Raw genomic sequence first — 26,185 nt, 5'->3', positions numbered from 1 at the left:
AGTCACCTGACTCGCATTCACCAGGAATTAGAACGATTTTCTCAGCACTGAATCTCCATCGATTATATTATATGTTTCGTAAATACGACAACAAACTTACACTTTCAAGAATGACTAAGTAATTCTGTAACTTTCTCTGCAAGTGTCGATAATGGCACAACCTATGGCACGGGCTCCGTACTAGAGCTTCTTCGGATTTTTAATTTCATTTGTTGTGACGTCAAGGCGATTGTACCGCTTCGCCGGTAGAGTTGGTCATTTGCGCTCTAACATGAGTAGAACGCAGCCGCTCACCGCGACTATAGTCAGTTAACCGCGCAAGTCCATGTTCAAACGCCGAACGTTGCGCGAGAGTAAACAACGATTTTTTTAATACACCGTCTAACGTATACGTTGGAGTTACGTTATTGTTATCGGCATTTTGATAAGGCTATTTTTGTTGGACCTGGCTTGTGAGAGTTTGTGCAGAAAAATGGATAAGAAATATCATTAACAGTAAGGTAAGTTAAGACAGTTCATTCTAATAAAACGTTTTGTTTTTGTATTTCTCGAACGGTCATTACGTGAAAGCGTGCCGTCAGTTTTTTACTTTACGTTTTGTTTGAACAGCAATTTATATTTTAGCTTATTTACGTCGTCATTTCATGAAAAACAAATCACGTTTTGTAATGTATACTAATCGTATAATTCGTATAATAAGTCAAAAATGCTTATAATATATGAAAGCCATAAAAATAATACGAACTATATGAAACAAATTATGTATATAACGGAATTTTATAACTCTCCTATAAAAGTTATCGGTTAATTTCGTTCGTAGAATCTTTAGACTTAGCTCCAAAAAGTTGTAATTTTGTTGATGTAACCTTATTATATCAAAGGTGCGAAATTATCAACGTGTTGCTATAAAGGACTCGTCTCTTTGGTTGCGTTAAAAAAAATGTAAAAAAATCTTATGTAACTGAAATTCTATGGTTATACACGGTCACAACGTTTTGCTTGTATATATATATATACAAGCAAAATGCTGGTATATATATATATACCAGCATAGTAGAATAGTTGCATTTGAATTGTTGAGGATGAGGCGGCTTCAGTAATTTGGAACCCTACTAACCTTACCTACTAACAAATTGTTCAATTTCGTTTTAAATTGTCCACAATTTAATTCTTTTTCAATATCCGGTAATTTATTAAATAATTTGGATGTTAACACAAACATCGTCATACTGTAAAATTCCAAATTTGGGCGTTGTTAGGACCGTAATGGGTTTACTACTAATACCCGTACCGTGAGTGGTCAGTTTCAGGAAAAAATCCAGAAGACGTGAGATTCTTGTATTAGGAAATTTAAGGGTACTACCTATTTTTATACCCTACGAAAATCCTGGCGTCTTGGGTTTAATTCTTTAGAGACTAATTATGGTCCACTGACTATTGCTGATAGCATCTTGCGAGGATATTCCGATTGCCCAGATTTGGTGGCGCAATTGATGCGCCTGTTCGTCCCCCCGCTAAATAAATTTAATCTATCGTCTGGCAGCGCCGGCGGTCCGCACTGTGTCTCACAGTAAAGCACCGCTTGTTCGCGCTCTGCACTTGTTGGCTTCTCGTATTTGCACCAGGGGGTCTACTCCCATTCTCTCTCTCTCGACCACTTTAAAATTGACATTACCTTTTGCTTTGGCCGAGTATTACTTATTAACATTACCGCTTGGCGGCAGAAATAGGTAAGGTGGCAGTACTTCCCTGGACGAACTCTTCTACAAGGACCTACTGCTACTAAACAAAAAGTGTAAAATAATTGGAAAACGTAAAACAATTATATAATTTCACAATAAAAGCTTGTCAAAATCCGTAACCACGATTTGAATTGAAACCGGACATTTATTACCGGACAATTATTAAAATCAATATCAGGTACAGTCAAAGAAGGTGATTAGAATGTTTTTTTATTTTTTTATTAAATTTTAACACGCAAATCGGTGAAAACTATACGCGAATTTTAGGTTAGCTAAATTTTTAATTGTTTTTCGATTTAGTGCTTCGTGACTGTAAAAATTAAATAATTATGCACGGACAAAGTGTAATTAAAAATTATTCGGAGAAAAAGGACGTGGTACAGTCATTATTTTTTACAAAGGTACAGACTTTATACTTTAATCTTTTGACCGCCACTGACAAAAATTAGTTTCATTCCCTAGACGCCAAGCCTATGGTGAATTGCCATGTTATGAATTTCCACTTTATATTAATTCAATTGTCCTAAGTCAAAGAAGAACTTAACTGAACATAAACTGCAACCATAAATCCATACTTAACTAGGATTCACAAATAACACAAGGAATAACTTTTTTTTAAATTAGATTAATTAATCTCGATTGAAAATTAAAGAGTTTCATTGACACTTTAAGGCGTCATTAGCGTATCATCCTCGTTAATGTTGAAAGGGTTATAGTAAATGTACTCGTATTTGTACTAAAATGTAATATACTAGTATGGACACTACTAATACGAACGCTCCGACAGAGTTTCCTTCAAACGTCTCAATTCTCCAGGATATCGGCATCAAACAGCGTTTGTCTACTGTGGTGCAAACTTGCATCCTGAATTTCTACACTTTCTCTCTGAAGTAGGTACACTAAGATACGCGAGATGTGCGCTCGCGTCCGCGCTTGGTGTGTTGTCGTCGACCTCTCGACCCGACCCGCGCGCGATCTGCACCCGGTCTTTTATTTTATTTATTTATTTATTTATTTATTCAGAAATGGATAGCCAACACAATACATACAAAGAGTATAGCTAATAATTTACAATCAAAATATAAAATCATTATATATATCGCACTTACAGGCTACCACAGCATACTAGTAAAATACAAGCGGTTTATGTTATAGAGTAAGATTTACATTTTAAAGAGTTTATTACAGGATTACAAAGCAAATAGCAAGTTACAGATTAATAAAATTACTTATTTTAATTGAAATTTTCAATTTTAATCCCTTTAATATTTTATTTTAGTTTTAAGAAGACATGAATTTTTTAATTTTAGTTTTGAAGCAGAGCAGTGAGTCTTTAAAAATATCCAAATCACACTGTCTATGAAATTGATTGTAAGTTTTAACCATTCTATTTATAGGACCAGATATACCAAGATTAGTCCTAGAAACACGAGATCTGAAAGGTATATAATTTCTTGTTCTTGCATTTGGTCTTGGGATTGTAAACCCAACCCTACTCAGTAGTTCTGGAGAGTCTATTGAATTATTCACAATTTTATGGAAAAAACAAAGATCAAGCATAGTTCTACGATTCGACAGAGACAGCGTCCTGTATCTTTTCAAGTGCTTAGCGTAAGAGTCACAAGTATCCAGAGCTCCATCACAATAACAAACATGCCGAAGAAATTTACTTTGCACACGTTCCAAACGATTAGAATGTATTTGGTAATGGGGGTTCCACACAACAGAACAATACTCTAGAGTGCTACGCGATAAAGAGTTAAATAAAATCATCCTGCTAGCAGCGCTCTTAAAACTTTTAGTCGTCCGTCTTATAAGCGCTGAAATTCTAAAGGCGCGTTTTATAATATTGTCAACATGTGGAATGAAGCTCAGTCTACCATCCACTGTAACCCCCAGGTCTCGCACCGCGGTCACTTTCTGCAAGTAAGTACCGTCGATTTGATAATTATATACTAGCGGATGCGTTTTTCTTGAAAAAGAGATTTGGTAGCATTTGTTCTGATTAAGTAAGAGTTTATTAACTTTGCACCATTCAGTCAATCTAGATAAATCATCCTGAATTTTATCCGCATCTTCAATTGAAGTTATTTGTTTGTATAGTTTTAAATCATCTGCATAGAGCTGAAACTTGCTATGGTAGAAACATTGGAAAATATCATTTATATATATATTAAACAAAATAGGACCGAGATGCGAGCCCTGGGGCACACCAGTACCAGCCGTAAAAGCCACCGACTCATAGCCTCCCATTACCACCTTCAGAATTCTACCATTCAGATAGGATCCCAACCAATCAAGAAAGCTTCCCTGAAAACCATATGCTTTCAACTTAGTAATTAATATGGTGTGGTCAACCATGTCAAAGGCTTTGGAAAAATCAGTATAAATTGCATCGATCTGTCTATTTTGATCTACTTTTTCAATTAATTCATCAATATATAGAGCTAAATTAGACATGGTTGACCTCGCTGGAAGGAAACCATGCTGACAGGGATTGAGTAACGGTTTCATATGCCAGTTAATAATAGGACAAACTAGACTTTCAAAAATTTTGGGAAAAGCTGACAATATACAAATAGGTCTATATCTAGTAATGTCGTTTCTTTCCCCGTCCTTGAAAACCGGTACAACACGGGATTCCTTCCACATGGCAGGGAAAATGCCAATTTCAAGGGATTTATTGAAAATACGAGTCAATGGCCCAGCCAGAGCTGACGCGCATTCTTTTATAAAATGTGGGTGTACGTTATCCGGTCCAGCACCTTTACTGGTATCAAGATTTTTCAACTTTAGACTAACGTCGTTTTCACTAACAGTCAAAACATTCATTACCGTCTGCGCTTGCACAATATTTGCTGTGTTCGGTATATCCCGAGTTACTCCATTGCCATAAATGCCGGAGAAATGTCTTGCAAAACTGTCACAAATATTCTTTCCATCCGTACATACCACCCCATTTAGAACCATTGTTGAAGGATAGTCGGGTCTGTCACCTCTAATTTTTTTGTTATAGCTCCAGAAGAACTTTGGGTTGCTTCTAATGCTATTTTCAATTAATGAAATATATTTAGTGTGGCATGCTTGGATTAAAAATTCACATTCATCGCGAAGCATTTCAAATTTAACATGATCTAGTGGATTGCCGTATTTTCTAAAACGTGTACGTAGTTTATTTTTCTCATTCAGCTTTCTTATTAGTTTTCGATTGTACCAGCAAGGAAATGACTTTGATTTAGGTCGTGTTGTAGGAATTATGTTATGAATAATTGTATGTAATTCATTATAAAATTTGACTACCATTTCATCAACGCCATCGCAATCCGCAAACATTTCATCCCAGCCAATACTTTCAAGCGCCACATTTACCTGATCATAATCTGCCCCAAAATAGTTTGGTTTTGGAGTAATAAGCGGTAATAAATAGTTATCGTGTCTGATATCTATCACAATTTCAAGGGGAGGATGGTATTTAATTGTAGGAGCCAAGGGATAATAGCTTTTTGTTACATTACAGGCTACATGAACGTTAGTAAAAACCAAATCAAGCAATTTACCAAAATCATTGCGAATACCATTTACTTGGGACAGACCACACTCAGCCATAAAATCAATAACACATGTGCGAAGTTTTCCATTGTAAGCAATCGGGATTGTATAGTCAGTCGGATTGTTGTTGCTCCAATCCACTGAAGCCAAATTAAAGTCTCCAAGGATTAAGACCTCTGAACAGCCCAACAGCACATTGCTAGCTCTTTCGGTGAAGCTCTGAAGTAGGTCAAATTTCAAAGGAGATGGTAAATAGACACCACAGACAGTTACGGAACGGCATTCATGCTTGTCACACAAAATAACTTTCACCCATAAATCCTCACAGTTACTTTCGGGCATTGGGATTCTATAAGAACTATGTCTTTTGTGTACCGCAATTAGGACGCCACCGCCGCCTGCTTTATTGTGAATCAATTTCAAGTTACGATCTTGTCTAAATACCACATATCTATCATCAATAAATTCTCCATCCAATACATTGTCCTGAACCCAAGTTTCTGTAAAAACAACTATATCAAAATCCGAATTAAGTATTTTCAAATAAATATGTCCTGTCTTAGTATTTATACCTTGTACATTTTGATAATAACATTTAAGTTTTAAGTTTGCCATCAATAATTTACTTAAATTAAAATATCTTCCAAAAATGAAAACACATGCAAAAATATTATCCTTTACTTTTTTTATCAGTAACTATTTCCAACTCCTTGAGAGTGTTAAGGTCGTTTAGGTCCCTTATTACTACATATTCGGAACTGTCAGTTGCTCGTACCAAAATGCGACCATTTCTGACGAGAATATATTTGTAGCCGAGTTTTTTCGCTTTGAGTCTAGTCGCGGCATGAAGGTTTTTTTGCTCTAGGGTGAGATGCTCGACTACATAGATTGGATAGGCATCACCTGAGATACCTGCCTGTTTAGTGCTCAGTTTATCACTTTTCTGCTTCTTCCTATTAAATTTCAATACCGCTGCTAAAAAAGTATCTCTCACTCTAGGACTTGCGAATTGTATTACAACCGAGCGCGGTCTTGAATTTGTAGCGTTGATTTTTGACACTCTGGTGCAGTGATGTATGTGTTCTTCTGTAATGTTACTGCCTGTAGTCTTGCTGATTTGAAGAACCATTTTAATAAGATTCTCCGACTTACGCTCAGGAATACATTGTATTTCGATGTTAGATTTCCTGGAGTGCTGTTCAAGAGCTAACAATTTAACATTCAGATTAGTGATCGTGCTGTTCAATGCTTCATTTTCTTTAAGTGCCTTCTTTAGGTGAACTTGAGATTGAGTGAATTCCTTCTTAGTATCTTCGAATTCTTTGTTGATAAATGCTTGTGATTCTTTAAGCGATTCTATCTCTTTGGTAAGCTCTTTAGTCTTCTCAGCTATCAAGTGAACTATTCTCTTTTCGAAACTGGTTTGCAATTCGGCTAATTCTGATCTTATAATTGCCCGTATTACGTCCGCAGTGAGAGGTTGGTTGTTGGTTTGATCAGAAATGGTAACATCTTGGACACCCTTCAGAGGGGTCTCACAGCTTTTTCTTGGCTGTTTCGCTACACACGCTGGGCATAGCCAGTCTTCTGGAACTATTCCTGTCTTACGACACTTTTTGCAGTAGACATCCGGGCATTTCGTGCACCGAGCAAAGTCATCAGCAGCAGCAAATCGCCCACACCCACTACACTTTTTCATACTTGCGACACTAATAGTTTGAGACGTGATTATGTAAAACGCCTTTTGTAGCCAGTTTTAAAGATTAATATATAGTTTTGTTGTAGAAGGCTACGCTCGATCCGGTTCACGTCACTATGCACCATGCGTTATCTTGCTCTAAACCCGCTAGGGGAGCACCTTACGGTCCTATTCCGTAAGTATGACAAGGAGGCACCGATAACCACACCAGACAACCGTAGACACTTTAAAATACCAATCGTGCGAGACACCGATCGCCCGGTTAAAGGTCCATATACCGTAGGTCTTGTTGGTTGGTTGGTCAAAAATAAGGATGACCAGCGGACTTTGACACGGTAACTATACAGAAACGCCGTAAAGCAAAGGTCTAATAACTGGTTAACTTTTAATAATTGTCGCGGAAACGTCTATTCACTGGTGCGTCAGCCACCGAACTAGGTCTATGTGTGTTTCACGCTTTAGTAAGTCTACGTCGACCATTAATGAGACTCGACTGCAATTGCAACTAGATTTTAACAGAATTATCTTAATTACAATATAATCTCAATGGAATCTGAATGGAATTACAATTAAGGGGAAGACGGAATTAATCTATAGCCTCGCTCCTTATGTGAGAGGCATACGAACATAGCAAATGCAGGTACGTAACCTCTGCCCTGAGACAGGCGTACGCGTGATTGTGTAATAAATGTGGATATTTAAATAGGTAACCAAGTAAACGATTCTTTTATGGGGAACTTTATACCTTTTTACAATAAGATTCCGGGGCATTTAAGATTATAATCTCCTAAGTTTAAAACTTACAATAATTGTATTTTAATTGAAAAGTCATATTACAAAATTGAAGAGTATGTGTTAGATAAACATGTATGGAAACACAAGACGAGTCGAGATGCCACACAATTCTGATTTAAGGTGTATTCCATAGCATTTAAGTTTATTTGAAAAGAGCAATCCCTAGAGTTTCTCGCTCGTTATTCTTAGGGAGGTCAGCCCTGTGCATGAGCAGCAGCTTAAAAAATGACGTTCTCAAGAAAAAAAATTACCTACGGAATAAATGATTTTTTGACTTTGCCTTTGGTAATATCTAAATCATCAAGTTTGGCAATATTATTTCGAATCTAAATTTGTGTTAGGGCACTTTGCAGGTCCCATGGACATAGTTGACAGAAACGTTGGTTTGTTTGAAAAAAACACAGTTTGTTTTCTTTAAAAATTATCTAAGACAGCTGCGTTTCAATTTGAAAATATAAATAATAAAATAAATTTATCCTCCCTGCTGCATGGACCTCCAAATAACCAGTTTTAATGAATTTTCTACTCCGGGCCATGGATTTAAGTTGGCTTTATGTATTTCGGTGTATCAACATAAGTGAAAAAAGGGAAAAGACAATAAGTTTTGTTCTTGAAAGGAAAAGGATATTGTAACTCTAATATACATATATGAAATTATATTAGCGATTCAAATCTGAAGAAAAGTTTCACTTTCAATATTAACGTTAGTTTGTTACACGATAAACGGCGTTTGTTACGTACAATAATTTACGGTCATGTCATTATTTGATAACAAAAAACTAGTTAGTCACAGGTTTTTGTTAAAGTTAGTGTTGTTGTAAGATGTTTACACGTATATTGTTACAAAATAGTATTGTTATTAAGAATGAAAATGAGAGTATTAAAAATTGTTTACGACCTCAGTAGCCTAAGCGCATTTGCGCATTGCATCCGATTCGTATTCTATCCGTATAAAATTCGGACTCATTTCGGATGTCGCTTGTACACTAAGACCGATTCAAACCCGAGGAAATACAAATATCGCTTTTATACCTAGAGATAAAATGATACCTGTAACATTTCGGACTGTCATTTCTCGGATTCGGAAATGGGGGTCTACTCGCGATCTCCGTCCGAAACAATTACTACCAAATAAGCAATACTTGACTAAATGAAAAGACGCGTGATGCGAATGAAGCTTCATACTTGATACTTGTCTTTTAATTTTGTCGAATATTACTTATATTGGCTGTCATTGTTTCGGACGGATGTCGGACGGAGATCGAGAGTAGACGAGAGATATGAATCGGACGTAGTGCGCAAACGCTCTAACGGTTTGTACTATGGGCACTGGAGGAGAAGGTCCTGGGTTGATGCCCGGTAGGAGCAATTTAGAAACTGAAATTTTCTGAATTGTCTGAGTTTCCGGTCTGTGTGTTCTGGGAATCGTCCCGGAGTTAGTTCCGTTGCTGTGGTACTCAAAGTATAGGGAATTCCCTAGTTTGAGACCAGGCAATTGACGTGGTTGTCTAACATATTATAAAGATTTTTCTAAATGACAACAAAAGTTTTGAGAAGAGATTCTATACATCAATACCGAGATCTTTTACTATGAGATTTTTTACTTCGTCCCGTCACCTGAAGTTATAAAAAAAATCTGTAAACGCATGAAAATATAGATCTCTCGAGGTCACCTTGCAAGGTTTCTTTCAGTATTTGAATCCTTTTATTAATATGATGATCTATTTTCAGAGTCAATTTCGAAATTTTGGTAACTTAAAATTACCAAGCAAGCAAACAAATACACAAACAGAGACCGTGGTTTCGAATCATCTCTCGCACCTCTTTATCGGAACTTATATTCGAAATTCAATTTGAAATTTACCATGAACTTTTCAGTGAAGGAAAACATCGTAAAAACCTGCACGTCGGAAAACATGTGAAGTTCCCAACCCGCATTGGACCAGCGTGGCGGACTATGGCTTAAACCCTCGCTTGAGAGGAGACCTGTGCCCAGCAGTGGAACGTATAGATGGGTTGAGGGTGATATATAATGTTGTGGTGTATTAGTTCGAAGTTTTATTACGAATTCTCATCACAATTTTTATGACATATTTCGTTATTCCATTATTGTTTTTCTATAGTCGTTACTACAGTTTAACATTGTGCGGTCAATTTTATTAAAATTTATTTATAATTTTATTAGTACGACGACGAAAAACACAGATGATATTAAGTAAAAAGGAAAATACAAACAAAAGGTACTTTCTTCCTGCAGACCAAATGCAGGACACTGTTATTACAACAACGGGTTAAAAAATAAATAAAACAAAAAAGAAACACTATCAATAACATTACATTATTAATAAATAGATAAATACATATTTCATAAAATAATTCCTATAAATTGGATGGAATAGTAGATAAATAGTGCTACTTAACACTCATTTTTTATTACAAATTCTAAATTTAACTTTTTATGTTATATTTTGTTACGCTATTGTTGTTTTTCTATAGTCCTAAACATGCTTTTGTGCGTTGTGGAACTTGTTAAACAAACCATAGAAGGCTGGTCTTGCTTATTCATCGTTAGCACGCAATCTAAGTTTTTACAGTCCGCAGCATTATCACTTAAGAAGCAATCTTTTTATTTCGATACTCACGCATAAAATTTACGACACCTCCATCAAAAACATTTACAACATCTAAATGAGAAATCAATGCATTGAATGAAGCTTAGAAATTGAAGTTGACGAAATTTCTATGATATTTTTTGAAAGCTTGTTAAGGTACTTTTGTATGTTAGTTACACCAGGCATGTTGGATGTAGAAAGGGGTATTTTTTATTTCTATGCAATAGCAAATTATAATAAAGCGGTGCTATTTGATACTGCTCGCATCGTTCGACGGTTTTTTAAGGTACCAAATGAAGTTAAAATAGACATTATGACCACACGAAAAATCGGTTGTTCGACGTTAAGTAATTATAACTTTTTTATTAAAAAAACCGACCTCGTAAGTTCGTGGAATTACATATAATATGTATTTGCCAAGTTTTATTGCAATCGGTTACCGGAAAGTGCGCGAAACCGGATTCGTACCCTCTTTCCAACAAAAAAGAATTTGATGAATTTGAAAACGGAGTAATCGCGTAACATATACACAAATACAAAAAAAATGCATTGGAATTGAGAACCTCCTCATTTTTTTAAAGTCTGTAGAAAAAGTCAATGTAGACAGATGTCCACATTGACTTGTAATTGGTGCTGGCTAGCTTTACCTAAACATATTCATTGCAAATGTTTATAGCTGTTGTTGTTCCATTGTTGTTCCAAATAAAATAAAAATAAAACAGAAACGAAATGCTGAATGATTCTGAATTTGAATAATTTTTAAACACTGAACGAATGCTTCAATTCTATAATAACTGGCGCCGTGTGACAACCCGCGCTTTGCAACATGAGTGCACCGCGAGATTATGCGAATGTGTGCATCTGTCGCGCTAATACGTTTGTATCATAATAATTAAAAATAATATATAAAATAAAATGTTTCTTTATTTAGGTATACACCCGTTAATAAATTTAACATTACTTATTACATTACATAACAATGAAATTGAATTTTATTAACGGAAATTTGTTATTATTAATGAAGTAAATAATTAAGAATGTAATTAAATTTAATTCACATTACAAATAATAGTGTAATTACAATTAATTTATTTATATTTTAAAAATGGAGTGTTCGCTTACAAAGTTACACTTATCGCATACTGTCCTTTCTTGTTCTGTGGTTCTTACAATATTGACCGAATCGCTCACTCTCGTAAGAAAAGACCAATGTCGCTTTGTATTATGGCGAAATAATCATCTACTCTATTCACGGCGAATATACTAGACACACTACCTACACCGTCAGGTCTAACATTGTGGCTGTGGCTTAACACAAAATAAGCATACTATTATCCGACCAACAAGTCATGATTTTGCAGCACCTAAACCTATATACTTATATCTTGTATAACGTCCACTGTACCTTGTTTGTCTTTCACAAAAAGTCAGCAAATAATAACCGCATCTAAAACGTTTCCGCGTCTATTTTAAGTTCCGTTTTATTTGACATAAGCGGAAAGTAATAAACATCGCGGTATCTCACCGTGTAAAAGATAGCGGACTTTGAATTTATTACGGCCTAGATTATTTTATTATTGTTGTTTAGATTAGTCTATTCGAGACAAAAGGGAATGTCTTTTGGAATTTACTTTATTGAAATAGTCTGCTGTAATTTAAGGTTGTTCAAAGTTAGAATGAATTTGCATTCGATAGACAAATATGCAAGTAACATTATCGGTCACATAGTAGCTCAAGTTTAGGTGAGACTGTGGTCAAGCATTCGATTACTGTACCTTACGGTAGTCTAGTTCTAACATTTAATTTTTAAATTTGTTTTAGTCCTTTGTATCTATGTAAATAAACTATTCGCAGATTGACGACCTTTTATATCTGAAGCTGTAATTACAAAGCAACCTACAAACATAAGTTGTCGGATGCTCTCAGAGAGTTGTTTACTCTTGAGTTACAAACTTGAAAGAAATTAATTTCCTTACAAATATCCGTTTACGAACATTATTAAACCTACATTACATTAATCTCTCGGAGATTTTCTCTGAGAAATTAATGTACGTTCTTACAAGCTCTTAGCTTTGATTTTGCACCGTTTAAATAGAATAGCTGTTTTTTTTTTGCGATGTAGCACTAGAGAAACCCTGTATCGCTGGTGCCAGACACACACGTAGATAGACGACCACAAATTACACCCAAAGTCACGAGAGAAATAAATGTTGGCCATGCAAATGTTTCTCCTGGCCCGGGAATAGAACCCGGGACCTCTGCGTGGCAGTCCAGCATGGTAAACTTTGGGACACAGAGGCAGTATAATAATGTGCTAATTACTATGTTCCGGTCTTGAAGGGTGAGGGTGCTGGTGAAATTATAGGCACACTGCCTTGAAAAACATACTCGGATGCTCTACTACTGGGGAATAACTTCTTAAGGTCTTCATATACCCTTAGAGATCATTTTGTACATGATCTTGATAATCCTGTAAGTGATCGACATATTCACAAACCTTTGTCTATAATTTTCTCCTCTAACTACCTCCTTCGCCGTACGGTTACCACCCTGGTCTACCACGTTATACCGGGTTCGATTCCCACGTCGGGAGAAATATTTACATGGCCTACATTTATTTCTCTCGTCAGTTTGGGTGCAATTTGTGGTATTCTATGTGTGTTTTTTTTTTGACGGGACGAACAAGTAGCCTCGTTGTAAGCGACACCCCTATCCACATAAGTAGCAGTGCCACTGAGACATAAGTTGACTAGTCCCATGTGCCTGTATTCACACTCTTACCCTTCTAAGCTGGAATATACAGTAATCCTCACATTACTGCTTGGCGGCAGAAATAGGTAAAGTGGCACTACTTCCCTGGACGAAATCTTTTAAAAGGATCTGTGTACTGGTATTAAAACTCTGCGTGTGTCTCCATGGCACTCGCGACACAGGGTTTTCCTAGTGCGGGCCTATAAGTGTGCGTTCTTATTATTATTATCACTGACACGACACTGCTTTTGTTGACAATATCTATATCAATACCTCTAGCAGATATCTATAAGTGCCCGATTGCATTTTTCCATATTATCTATATTATGCCAAAAAGTTGATACATTATAATATAAATTAATCAAACAAGTCTCCCAATCTATCCATTGAAGACCATCGACACGCTATCCTGCGTAATTGACTGACAAACATGCATCGTTTTTACAAATTATAATGATTATTGCTAGAACGTTTTGCTTATAAAACCGAAATGCTTTCTTCAATTTATATGCGTTTTTGTGGTACATTTCCTACTAACCTTAATGATCTATGGTGCGCTTAATTATACTCTTCCAATGATGAGGTTTCGCATTTAAAGTGGCAAACAGCAAGTCGCAAAGCCAAACTGACAATCGATGAAGATGAAACTTTCTCAAATATTTCTTTTTTTAAATAAATCTTCGAGCCAAAAAACACAGTAGGACAATCGACGGCTTAGACTAGTAGTAGATCGAGGACATTGTGTGTGAACATAGGAGTCGTTACATGCAGGCCTCCTTAATATAATTCAAATAGCATATATTTTTCGTAAAAACTGTGAAGTTAAATTTAAATTACTAATGATATTACACAATCAATACAGACAAATTTATTATTTAATTTTTTTTTATCTAATTATTTGTACATCACCATTACAAAGGGCACTTACGTAAAATAGGTCACGAAACATAACATATTATTTGTAAGGCAACACTTTTAAGTTCATTCAAAGTGAAATTAAATAATAATAATAATACTTGGATTGTACTGCTTACTTCGTATTGATTAAAAATATACGTAATTATAGGGTAGAGATCAAGTAGATAGATAAAGCGCGTAACGCATTTCTGAAGTTGAGACGTCTACTCTGCAATCGACTATTAGACGCATTCGAAATGTGGGTATACAGAAGAATTTTGAAAATATCGTGCACGGATAGAGTATAAACGAGTAGTGCTGATGGTGAATAATAAATTAGAGGTTTTGAATACCGTTAAGAAATGCATGCTACAGTACTTTGGTCGTATAATGTGTAATGATAACTAGGACCTGTTCTGATTAATTATGCAAAGAAATCTAGGTCATCAAGTCTAGGGATAACGACCACCTAGAAGAAGGCGTACTTCGTGGCTTACGAATCTCCGGACACGGTTCAACGTGAGCACAAAACCCTTGTAAAATACAGATAGCCCTAATGATCGCGAGCATACGGTAGGAGATGGCACCTCAAGAATTAGAATATGTAATCAAAATCAGATCCCGCCTTACTTCCAGTTGTTGTACCACACCATACTTAGGACAATTTATAAAATAAAATGTTAAATAATAATGTCAAAAGTACACAAAGAGCAACTCCTAATGTTTCTTATTCATTCTACTCTGGGGATTCTGCATGCTTTACGATTCAGTAGTAGAGTTTAATCAATGTCACGATATCAAGTGCAATTTGCTTACCTGTACAATAAAAATCTTATAGTTTGCCATCATAATCTTGTTGCGTTAAAATATACAGTCATAGTTACCGAATCTAACAACAATTTTGGAGCCTACTCCTATCCTGTTTACATAACTGTGTTTATACCCTTTTCACTCCGTTTTCATCCTGCCCCATCCTCATTACGAAGGTTTTGCGGTTGCCTTATTGGCCTGCACCATACATTACGAGGTCTTTGTTCAACTGAGGTTGTCTTACATATGATAATTGGCCCCGAAGAGAAATGTACTGAAACTAAATGCAATGTACCGTCGCTAAGCAAACAACACTGTCGAAAATGGGTGGTAAATCCTTTCGACCGTTACTGTTGTCAAAATAAAAAGAAGAATACACGCACACAATCACTTGTTATCCATAATAATTATATCATAAAAATTTTTGATGAAAACAAACGACCTTAAAAGTTGGTGAAATTACATCTAATTGACAAGTTTTATTGAAATCAGTTGACGGAAAGAGGGTCAAATACAATAAACATGATAGATATATCCGCTAATTTGCTATCCTTATAATAGTGTAATATTTTCTTCACATTTGAATTGGATCACTTAGTAGTGATCCCCTTTCCAAGAAAAAAAGAATCATCGAAATCGGTTCACAAACGACGGAATAATCAAGTAGTAAAGTACTAAGAACCTCCATCTTTTTTTGAAGCCGTTAATAAGTAAAGCACCTATTATTAGCAACAGCTTAAAAAAAATTCTATATACTATCATACCATTGATATAATAAACTCATATGTAATAAAAATCATCTGTCACTAAATGAAACAGCTGTACCAAGCACAAGTCCGGTCGTGCATGGAGTACTGCTGCCACCTTTGGGATGGCTCAGCAACATAACAACTGGCTACCTTGGATTCAATTGACAACCGTGGTTAGAGATTTAATGGGTGACTCGAAATTAGTGGAGACGAAGCTGCAGAGCCTTGAACACCGTCGTACAATTTGCTTATGGCCTGCTTATCGATATTTTACATGACATATCACGGAGAGTATGCGATGGAATTACATGATTTAATTCCGCCTTCCCCTTTCCATCACCGGGGAACTAGGTGTGGGTTTGGGTTCCACCTCTATGTTGTGGATATTCCAAAGATTCGCACGAAGCGTTACGCTGCCACATTTATATGACGAACGGCTATGGAGTGGAATTCCCTGCCTGCAGACTTGTTCCCTGAACGTTATAACTTGGGCCTTTTCAAGGCGAGAGTGAATAGATAATATTTAGGTGTGCATGCTCCATTGTCAATCTCATCTTCACTTTCCATCAGTAGAGATAGAGGTCAAATGCGTACTTACATTTCATAATTTTAAATTATTTATATTTACGCCATTGATGATTTACGCTTAAAAATTTATCGACCAATTTCGTTCGTAACGCATGTGGCTTATGACAAAATTCTATTTAAATTTTATTTCGTACTTTTTTTAAATTTGCATTGTCCATTTCCCAAATTACATGCGTTTCAAATAATGCCACTTTATTATTGAGTGTGCCATTTCATTTTGTGCGGAGAATGACAAGTACTGGCATCTATAGCAACATCTATAGCAATATAAATAAGTTTGTAGTCAAGTTGCTTATGTTTTCTTACTTAAAGCTATGATAATAATATCTACAAATCCAAAATATATTATGTCGCTCTATATGCAAAGATTATGACAAGATTTCAAAGAGGATTAATTCTTAGAGCGCTTGCGCACTACGTCTGACTCGTAAGTTGTTTAGATTTGTATAGTCCCGGATTCGCAATGAAAACGATACGAATGCAGTATGCAAATGCGCTTACAGTACAATTATTGTTTGCATAGGTTATAGTTGTTAATTTTACGTTTACATTACGAAACCAATAGTAATCATTGATGGTTTGTATATAAGGAACGTCTTTGAAAAATAGACGACTGAATTAGGTTAATTTAAATTTATGACAAGTACAGAGTAATAAAATTTTCCGTCCTTTGAGACAGGCTAAAACGTCTAAATAGCAATACTGCCAGATCTTTATTCTTATTATATTATTTATGATTCTAATTTTTCTTCAATAGTTAATTTTCTAACATTTTTTTGCTGGTGCTGATGAAATTACAGACGCGTGGGACTTGTCAACTTATGTCTCAGGGTGACGGGCGCAATGGCAGTGCCCCTCAGATCTTTGCGATCTAAAGCTCTGGTGGCACTGCAACTGTTATGGCTAGGCGTGTAGCTTACCATTAGGCGCACGACTTGTTCGTCTCATCACTGGATATTATAAAAAAAATCATTAATGGTAGCCACTACGGCGGCCATTTTTAAACTCTTGCATGTATACATTCTAAAGAGAAAAAACATAGACAATAAAGCTCTAAATATGGCTAGGGAGCATACATAAATGGCGTGTGTGTTCTCACTATACAAATTACGTTATAATATTACCTAATCTCAATCCGTCATATAAAACACCGATCAAACGGTATCTCAGTATCTTTATTAGTCTATAATCCATAATTATAGAGTCGTGATATCTTTATAGCTGCACAGAATTTTTTTCACTTTCTACAATATGCTATTAATATTTGTAATATGACCTGAATACCATTTAACGTCTATGAAGCATGTTTGCATTGTAAATTCTAAAAAAGCTTTGTATGGATTACGTTACATAATATTACAGACGTAACGAAACCTTATTGATCGATTTTGAAATACATATGTAATATATCTACGCAATTGTTTTTAGACACCTTGTGAGTAGTTTTGTGCGCCAAGCCTATATAAAATAAGAGATCAATTTACAATGGCCATATATAATCCGTTTCATATCAATCCGATAACGTTATATCCATCGTAATATCGCCCAGAAAGCCATATAAACGAAGTGAAATTTTTTATTTCTTTTTTTATTTAGATTTAATGTTTCAATCGAGCTAATAAAATGTGACGACAGTCAACCGCTTTTGGCAGATATTTAATTAAATATGCCTTTTTTTATGAAAGCACTTTTACAGACGGCTTTTACAGTTACGGCTCCATGTTTCTTTGGTATATACGAAATGAGGATCTGCATCTCCATTTGGATATAGAGCCTGTAAATAAAGTCATAAAAAAATACGCCGAAGCTCATGAACATAGACTTCATCATCACCTGAACATAGAAGCTTTACAGTTACTAAACAATACAAATCTAGTGCGTAGACTACAAACAACTAAACCATTTGAATTAGTGTAGTTAATTAAAGTGAATAAAATAAATATTAGTGCCAGTGTTAACTAGACAATGAACATATAAACAAAGGAACTGCCTCCGTGGCCGAACGGTTATCATACCGGACTGCCACGCAGAGGTCCCGGGGTTCGATTCCGGGGCCGGGAGAAATATTTGTATGGCCTACATTTATTTCTCTCGTGAGTTTGGTGTAATTTGTGGTTGTCTATGTGTGTGTCCATGGCAACCGCGACATAGGGTTTCCCTAGTGCGGGGCTAAGTTGAGTGTGTGCGTTATTATTTATTAGGTAAATACCTATAGCTTTGAAAGTGGTTTCTTCTTAACTAACATTAAAAGATATTTTGTTGATGGATAATTTCTTTATACAAGTTACTTTTAGGAAATTATGTTAAAATAAAATTGCTTTATTAGTCTTGTAAAATGGCTAGACTGTAATTAGTACAAGGTTTCTATCTAATTCCCAGAGTCGAATGAAAATAGTAATAAGAATATTGTGTCACAGAATCACATCAATTACCTGGTCTCTCGTACTATGAGTACAAACACAAAACTAACTCCAGGGCACCCCCCAGTACACATAGAACAGAAACAATTTAGACAACTTGATCGTATAGGGAATCGAACCCGAAACCTCCTGATCTAGCACCCAAAGCGCTAACCGTTAGGGCGCATTTATTTGACACGAATTTCATCGCGCTTACCCCGCGCGGCCGCCGCGCGGTCGCGGAGTGGCGACCGCGTGCGTCTAACTGTCATGGCAAGTACGCTCTATTTTTTCAGCTTTAATTTAAATTACCGTCCCCGGTACGCGGGCGAGTCTGGCCTGAATTTGGTCTACGCGGCGACCGCACGATTATATTATTCAGAGGAATTTAAATGTTGTTGCCTAGTAAATAGAATTCAGATTCGTAATTAATGTACATGAAGGCGTGGTAACTGGGCAACAGCCGCGCGAAAACTTTCGCCTTATGTAGCTGGGCGCTAATGGTTTGGCCTACCGACTTTCAAGCAGAGTCCGAATCCGGATTCGCACCTCTGAGTTTTTCGGGATTAATGTGCGAAACTAATTTGAAATGAGTTTTTCGGTGAAGGAAAACATCGGAAAATGTGTGAAGTCTCCAAACCGTATTGGGCCAGAGAGGGCTGGTGGACTATAGCCTAAACCCTCGCTTGAGAGGAGACCCGTACCCAGCAGTGGGACTTATAAATGGGTTGATGATGATGATGAAAACTTTCACCTCGTGTGACTGAGCGCTTAGGCGATTATCACACTGCCCAGCACATAAACCTAGCACTCCCGCGCGGAGACGCGTTGTCAGTGTGTTGTACGTCGCGTATTTTCATTTTACAAACTGAGCTACTTCGGTACAATGTTGAAAAACGCAGCTCCGCACACCAGTGCGTGGCGCGGATGTGATAATCGCCTTAGGTCGTTAGAAGAAATTGGAATACACAAGAGCGGATAGGACACTTGAAGTACGTTTAACTCTAGTGCTTACTAAAGCGGAATGGAGAAGTATCATTAGAGGTCCTTGTTAAAGAGATCGTCCAGGAAAGTACTGCCACCTTACCCCAAGTAGTAATGTGAGCCTTACTGAGTTCCGGTTTTGAAAGGTAAGGGTGCTGGTAAGGTTACAGGCACCATTGAACTTGTCAATGCCCTTCCAATTTTTCGACTTAAAGCTCTGAGCGGCACTACAGCTGTTATGGGCGTCGCGTCGCTTACCAACAGGTTCACGACTTATTCGTCCCATCACAAGGTATCATAAAAAAAAAGAAGAGCTATATTTCAGTGACCAATCCGCGTGGAGATATCAAAATGCTATTGGTAACTAGCCCACTTTGATAGATAACGAGTCTTTGCAGTTGTAATACGAATTAATATTAATTTCTTCAATGTCACACTGACAATACTTATCATAAAAAAACGTGAGATTTTACTATCGTGTAGAAATAAAGCTTACAAAAGAAAAACAAAAAAGAGATAATCTACGTTTAATATCGACTCTGCAAAGACATAAAATGCATAACAATATTAAGGAAACAAAAGGTAATTCAAATGTAATGAAGGAAATGGAAGAACTTAGCTTCATTATATACGTAATTGTAACAGGTTGCGTTGATACCCTACACTTCTGCAATTTACCTTACATAAACCTGAAGTGGGTTGTGTGTACAAAGGTATTTACTTCCTGTAGCGCTCTAAGTACATTCTTTAAATTTGGAATGCACGCGTGCATAGTACAAAGGTGGTCTTCACAGGTCCGCGGCGTAGAGCTTTTAATATTATTGCGGCTATATCTATTTAACGTGATACAAACATTGGTGCGTAAGCGAAATAGCAATTATTTGGAAAACATGTTGAATCGTAGTTTTCGTTATTTGATGAAACTTAAACCGTTTAGAAAATCTTTGATTGTTTTAAAAAATTACAATAAATTTAGACTCCTTTTATCAAAAACCAGATTTTCTTCATGATGGTAAACGACACGCCTGTCCATAACAGATGCAGTGTCAGTCAGAGCTTTAAATTGCAAAGATCTGAGGGGCACTGCCACTGCGCACGTCACCCTGAGACATAAGTTGATAAGTCCCATGTGCCTGTAATTCCACCAATCGAGCTAAACCATCGCCAAGAAGAGAGCTGTGCCCAGCAGTAGAACGAATAAATGGGTTGGTGATGAATTGTTATATGATTATTTGTGTTTGTCCTTTTTGTTATTCAACCGCCTGCGTGGCCGAACGGTTACCACACTGGACTGCCGCACAGAGGTCTCGGGTTCAATTGCCGGGCTGGGAGAAATATTTGTAAGGCCTACATTTATTTCTCTCGTGAGTTTGAATATAATTTGTGGTTGTCTATGTGTGTCACCATGGTACCTGCGATACAGGGTTTCCCTAGTGCGGGACTATAAATGTGTGCGTTATATGTGCGTTATTATTATAATATTCGACAACGTTATTTATTTGACTGATTGTAGCCCCGGTTTGGCAAACAGTCGCTGGTTCGAGTCCAGCCGGATCGAAGGAAGATTTCTTTGAATTTGTTAGATTTTTGTATTAATAATACAACATTGTTAGTAAATTTGTGGAAAATATTGCAATAGATATTTCCTGAAATCTAAATTTAATACAAGCATACCAATGACCTGGTCTCCAATTAGGAAATTTCCTAATACTCTGATTATTCTGCTATTCAACGACATAACGAATTTAACACGAGAGCATTACCCGAAACAACCCTACCCGAAACAAATTAGAATAGGTTGGACCTAAATTGGTCCTATAGGGAATCGAACCTCTTAATCAAGCGCCCATAATGTTAAGCATGTTTGGGTAATTTTCAGGTTAGTTTCCTCTACCTAATTTCGGTGGCTATTGTTACTATTGTAGTATACGAGTATATTATGGTGAAATATTAAGTAATATTTCAGGATGCTATATTCGAATGATAAGTGTATTACTTAATGTTCGAGTGTAGTATATTCCAGAATATTTAAATAATAAAAATTGACACCAAAATCATGTAGAGAAAACTAACCTGAAAATTACCCAATATTCATTATATAAATATTACATTTACTGGAATATACAGGGTTATTCGTAAAATACTAACAACCTTACAGGACTATACTACTAACATCATAAACAACAACTTTAGTTTTGTTTTTTTTTATTCTATATTTCACTATAATATACTCGACTACTTAATAAAAACAATTGCCACCGAAATTAGGTAGAGAAAATTGCTCTTTCACAAACGATTGTATCTACTCAATATTTGTAATACGTTACAACGTAACAGAAAGCACTTGTTCCGTCATACATTCAGTTTCTCCAGTAATGTCTCAAACAGTTACATATGAACAGCATCGCAATCAAAGCACGTATATCATTGCAGTTACGTGTTTTTTGACCGTTTCGCGTTGCTGTCAGTCGTTTGTTTAAACCATTTACGAGAAATTTTTTAAACGCACCTTATCATGCTTTGGCAATAGATACGTTACGTGAAATCGGTCGTTTGGTGTTATGTTTACGGAAATGGTATGATCTAACTAAGGCCAGTAGAGGGTATCTATGTGATGAATAGTAATACTGTCCTCCTTGTCATAGCTAACGCATTTGTATTTTGGTGACTTTCGAGATATTGGCACCTAAAGCTTTTCTTTATTTGGAAATTGTCAATTACACTTCTTCTTCTTTTCGTATCGATGGCTTATACTAAAACCCTTGCCGTCGTAGTGAAAGGTCACCAAAAATCGCCGTGCTCGTCTATTGTTGCCCTGAATGCGCCGTACGTATAGGAAAAGAATGGTACGTCGTGCGGGGAGGCTCCTTTCGTGCATCCCTCAATTACACACCTAATTACACTGATTTTGCTTAACAATAAAACTGAACTGAACGAAATCAACCGTGACCACGGGACCTGTAAAGGGCCCGCAACGTCCGTCGGTTTGTTTGCAAAAACAAATATACGCGATTTAAATCCGGAAAAATAGTTTTATTTCCAATAAAACTGAAATTAAGTTTTTATTGGAAATAAAATTCAATAAATTAAATTTATTTATTTAGTTATTTATTTATTGAATGTCAGGATGTTTCACGACCATGATATTCAATTATTTTTTGTGAAATTACTCCACTAGTTTGTTATAATTATTAAACAAAGATCGAACATTTAGTGATTGAAGTGAACTCTGATTGAAGAAAAAACTTTCATAGATTTCTCACAGATGGCGCTACCACAAAAAAAAACGTTAAAAACCAAAACAAAGATCTGCAACAAACACGTGGAATAATTCGTGAGGTCCGCTGATACGTTCCGTTGCTTAATTGGCGTAGCGTCTGACACGGTTTGCTGGGAGACGTTGGTTCGAATCCAACCGGATCGAAGTCAATTTTTTATAAGTATCCGATCTTTGTTTGATAATAATTATAATGAAACTGAAACAATATGATATAAAAAATCACTTACAGGGAGTTGTAGATCTCGTTTCTTTTAAATAAAAATTAAGGTGAATTATGTTAATAACTCAATTTCGCTAAAAATGTCGCTAACGTTGTCATGATAAGCAGGGCATAGTATACATTAGTGTTGTGATATTATAGATGAAATTTCAATGACAATGGTTGTAGCTACAAAAACGAAACAAGAACTGAAACATTTTATATCTGTATTTTGTAGGAACTTGTTTAACTACGCCTCCCGCGTGATGCAACCTGTTTAAATATTCTTACTTTTTCCACGAAAGTAAAATCAGACGAATTACTAAAAGTCATGGAAAAAAGTTATTGCTTGTGATGTTAGTAATACAGTTCGTTAAAATTTTACAAATAACTCTGTTCAGAACGGTGCGTAACTCTAGCTGCATCTAATTGCACAAGGTCAAATCGCCACATCCGTAATTTTTACGGTTGTGAGCCCATGACACGTGTTTTTTCGACAGAATTGTTAAATAGGTGTCTAAAATGTACTATCTTTCATGCGTTTCTGATCGGAAAACTTCGAAACACGTCTAACACACTCTAACTTGCCTACTTACTAAGAAATTGGCGTAAAATCACATTACATTATTGAGAACTCGTAAACGTTGAAACGGGATTTTATATTTAATTGAACAGTTATTATTATATGTATAGTGCATTTACTTTATTATTAAATGCAGTTATGGCTTGCTTTGTTGGTAATGCAGGTTAACTGTAACTGAGTTTAGTGGTTCATTAACCCCGTTGTGGTAATTAAACTTACTTTCCTCTTTACACAAACTCAGTTTAAACAAGAATAGTATGTAATTCTACATTGATGATGATGATCAGAATGGATCAATCGAGATAAGTGGTCGTCAAACAAATTTACACAAATAGCCATTTTGATTGGTCGTTCATTGCGATTGGAGAATTAAGTCTGATTACATTTCGACGGCTTTCTAAAATAGCCGCCCATCCCAATAACACATAAATGATCAGGGCCTCAAGTCAGTTCACTTTAAATTATCTCAGTTGTGTACGGTTAACCGAAAAAACCGAGTAACCGTCCATTTTGAAACCCAGTTTTCAGCTAAGGAAAACCCGGGTTTTTCGGGATTTGCGGTTTTGTCTTAAAACTGTTAAAATGTAAATTCATAAGTCATAATATCATCGTATTCGTAATCGTGATTAATAATGATAAAAAAATGCTAACTAAATGCTAGGAACTCAGGTACCTGACTACAGTGCAGCAATAGCGTCCGCAAGGTGGTGCAAAAAGTATTGCGTCATGGAAAAATTCTATTTTGAAAAATCGTGTTTTTTAGAAAAATAAATACTGTTCTGGATATTTTTCCTTTAATTTCCATATTTGTAGTTGACACCTGTTAAAGGTTACTGAACAAAAACGATGGAGCCATTAAAATGGCTTTCTTCTTTTTGAATTTACTTTTTTTAAGTACTTTTTCCGGTTTTTTTCGGGTGGAGATCCAGTTGTCATTTTATCGATGTCGGAATCGATTATTATAATAATTTCTTTTGCTAATTCGTTTATTAAGTGATAAAAATCCGTCTATTTCTTATTGATGATTTGATTAACATAGTAATGCCATGTCTCCACTGAATAATAGGTTCTTACAAACAATTTCACAGCTCCAAAATTCGGGACTGTACTTTGCTGGTGCATAGCAAGTCCCACTGACGTAAGTTTTGTATAAACCATTTAAGTAACTACTGCCAGCGGAGTACCAAAACATAATTTGTTTGCATTTCCTAGCTGGTTCGACCCCCTCCTGTAGGTTAGGTTAGATCCGAGGGAGTGTAGCGAGCGTGTCGCGGCAGCGCCCGACGAGTGCCAGAACTGAATTTGTTTGCATTTCCTAGCCGGTACGAAAGCTGCAAAAAGTAATTAAACGTGCAGTTTTTATTACATTGGAATTATTAATATACTTCTTTATATATTCACTCACCATCCAGTTTTCCTATCATTTATGTAAATGATTTTGAAAGAGATTTCTGACGTAGGTAGAAAACTTAACTCAGAGTTAAAATTGAAACCTTTATCCTGAAGGTAACGCACGTTCTTGACCTTGACAATATATATCTGTCCTAAATGAAAATGACAACCACGTAGTGCCAACCTAGATTTTCAAAATTAGAACGCAGACTTGAAATAGCTGCTTTTTCGAAATCCAAGACGCAAATTTTTGGTACAATATTCATATTATTCCCTGAACCGTATTTATTGTACAACTCAAACATAACATCATACGATCTCTTGTCTTTATTGATACGCAAACAAAACAATAAAGGAAAAGTTTTTACTTTGTATTTGTTTCAGAAATATTTCCATGTATAGTATACATATACAGCTGTTGAAATATAGAAGGAACTTCTTTATGTGTCATGTAAAGTACAAAATTCTGTTTTTTGTAAAAGTTACGTAAGTGAGAGTACTAAAACTCTCTTCTTTCCCTCATAAATGCGGTTATTGATTATTAATGTAATTTTCGCCAATTTGAAAAAGAATATCTGTCGGTTCAGCCGTTTTCGGCATTTTGCGTTTGGAACCGTAAATAATTTATTTCAATGCAGATGTAGATGGTAGGTTTCCCATATTTCTTGTGACGCACTACTCGTGTTATGTTGTAGTATTTGACAAACTTTTAAACCAGTAACTGCATCTAGTTTCAGCTTTTGTAAAAACTCAGTCAACTCCTTGCGCAAGGTATTTGGTCCATGATTATAATCACCTTTGCTATGAAGGACAATAATATATATTGTTTCATTATTACATTAATTTGTCATCGTCATTTTTGACGAATTGCATTTATATATAATATCTTTCTTGCAGTCACATAACCAGTAATATTTATTGTTGTACATTTTGTTATTATTATAGGTATAATCACAATAAAAAAATTGACACAACCTCGTTCAGACATAATTAACAACCTGCTCACAAATATCGCGTAACAAATGAGGACACAGCAATGGTCACCACATTAATAAATTATGCATATAACAAATAATTTTGTGTCACTTGTGTTCTTTTTAGTAAATCTCACTACATTGCTCGTTCATGCTTAGGACTATAACTCGGTCAAATTAAC

General features: G+C 35.9%; 2 protein-coding genes across 2 annotated transcripts in view; one reads left to right on the top strand and one right to left on the bottom strand.

Moving 5' to 3' along the window:
- Window positions 1-279: 279 nt before the first annotated feature.
- LOC113225497 overlaps window positions 280-26,185 on the top strand; it is a 72,623-nt gene continuing 46,717 nt past the window's right edge. The window contains exon 1 of the mRNA XM_026457810.1: window positions 280-500. The gene's annotated coding sequence lies outside the window, so the exon portion shown is untranslated. The remainder of the gene's footprint in view (window positions 501-26,185) is intronic.
- LOC113225507 lies at window positions 5,962-6,990 on the bottom strand. The gene has a single exon (XM_026457823.1). It carries the CDS (start codon window positions 6,988-6,990, stop codon window positions 5,962-5,964), a length of 1,029 nt encoding a protein of 342 aa, XP_026313608.1.

Source organism: Hyposmocoma kahamanoa, unplaced genomic scaffold, assembly GCF_003589595.1.
Source record: "Hyposmocoma kahamanoa isolate Upper Pololo Valley unplaced genomic scaffold, ASM358959v1 161, whole genome shotgun sequence".
NCBI lineage: Eukaryota > Metazoa > Arthropoda > Insecta > Lepidoptera > Cosmopterigidae > Hyposmocoma > Hyposmocoma kahamanoa.
Note: the sequence above shows the minus strand (reverse complement) of the source record. Positions and strands in the feature narration are given on the sequence as shown.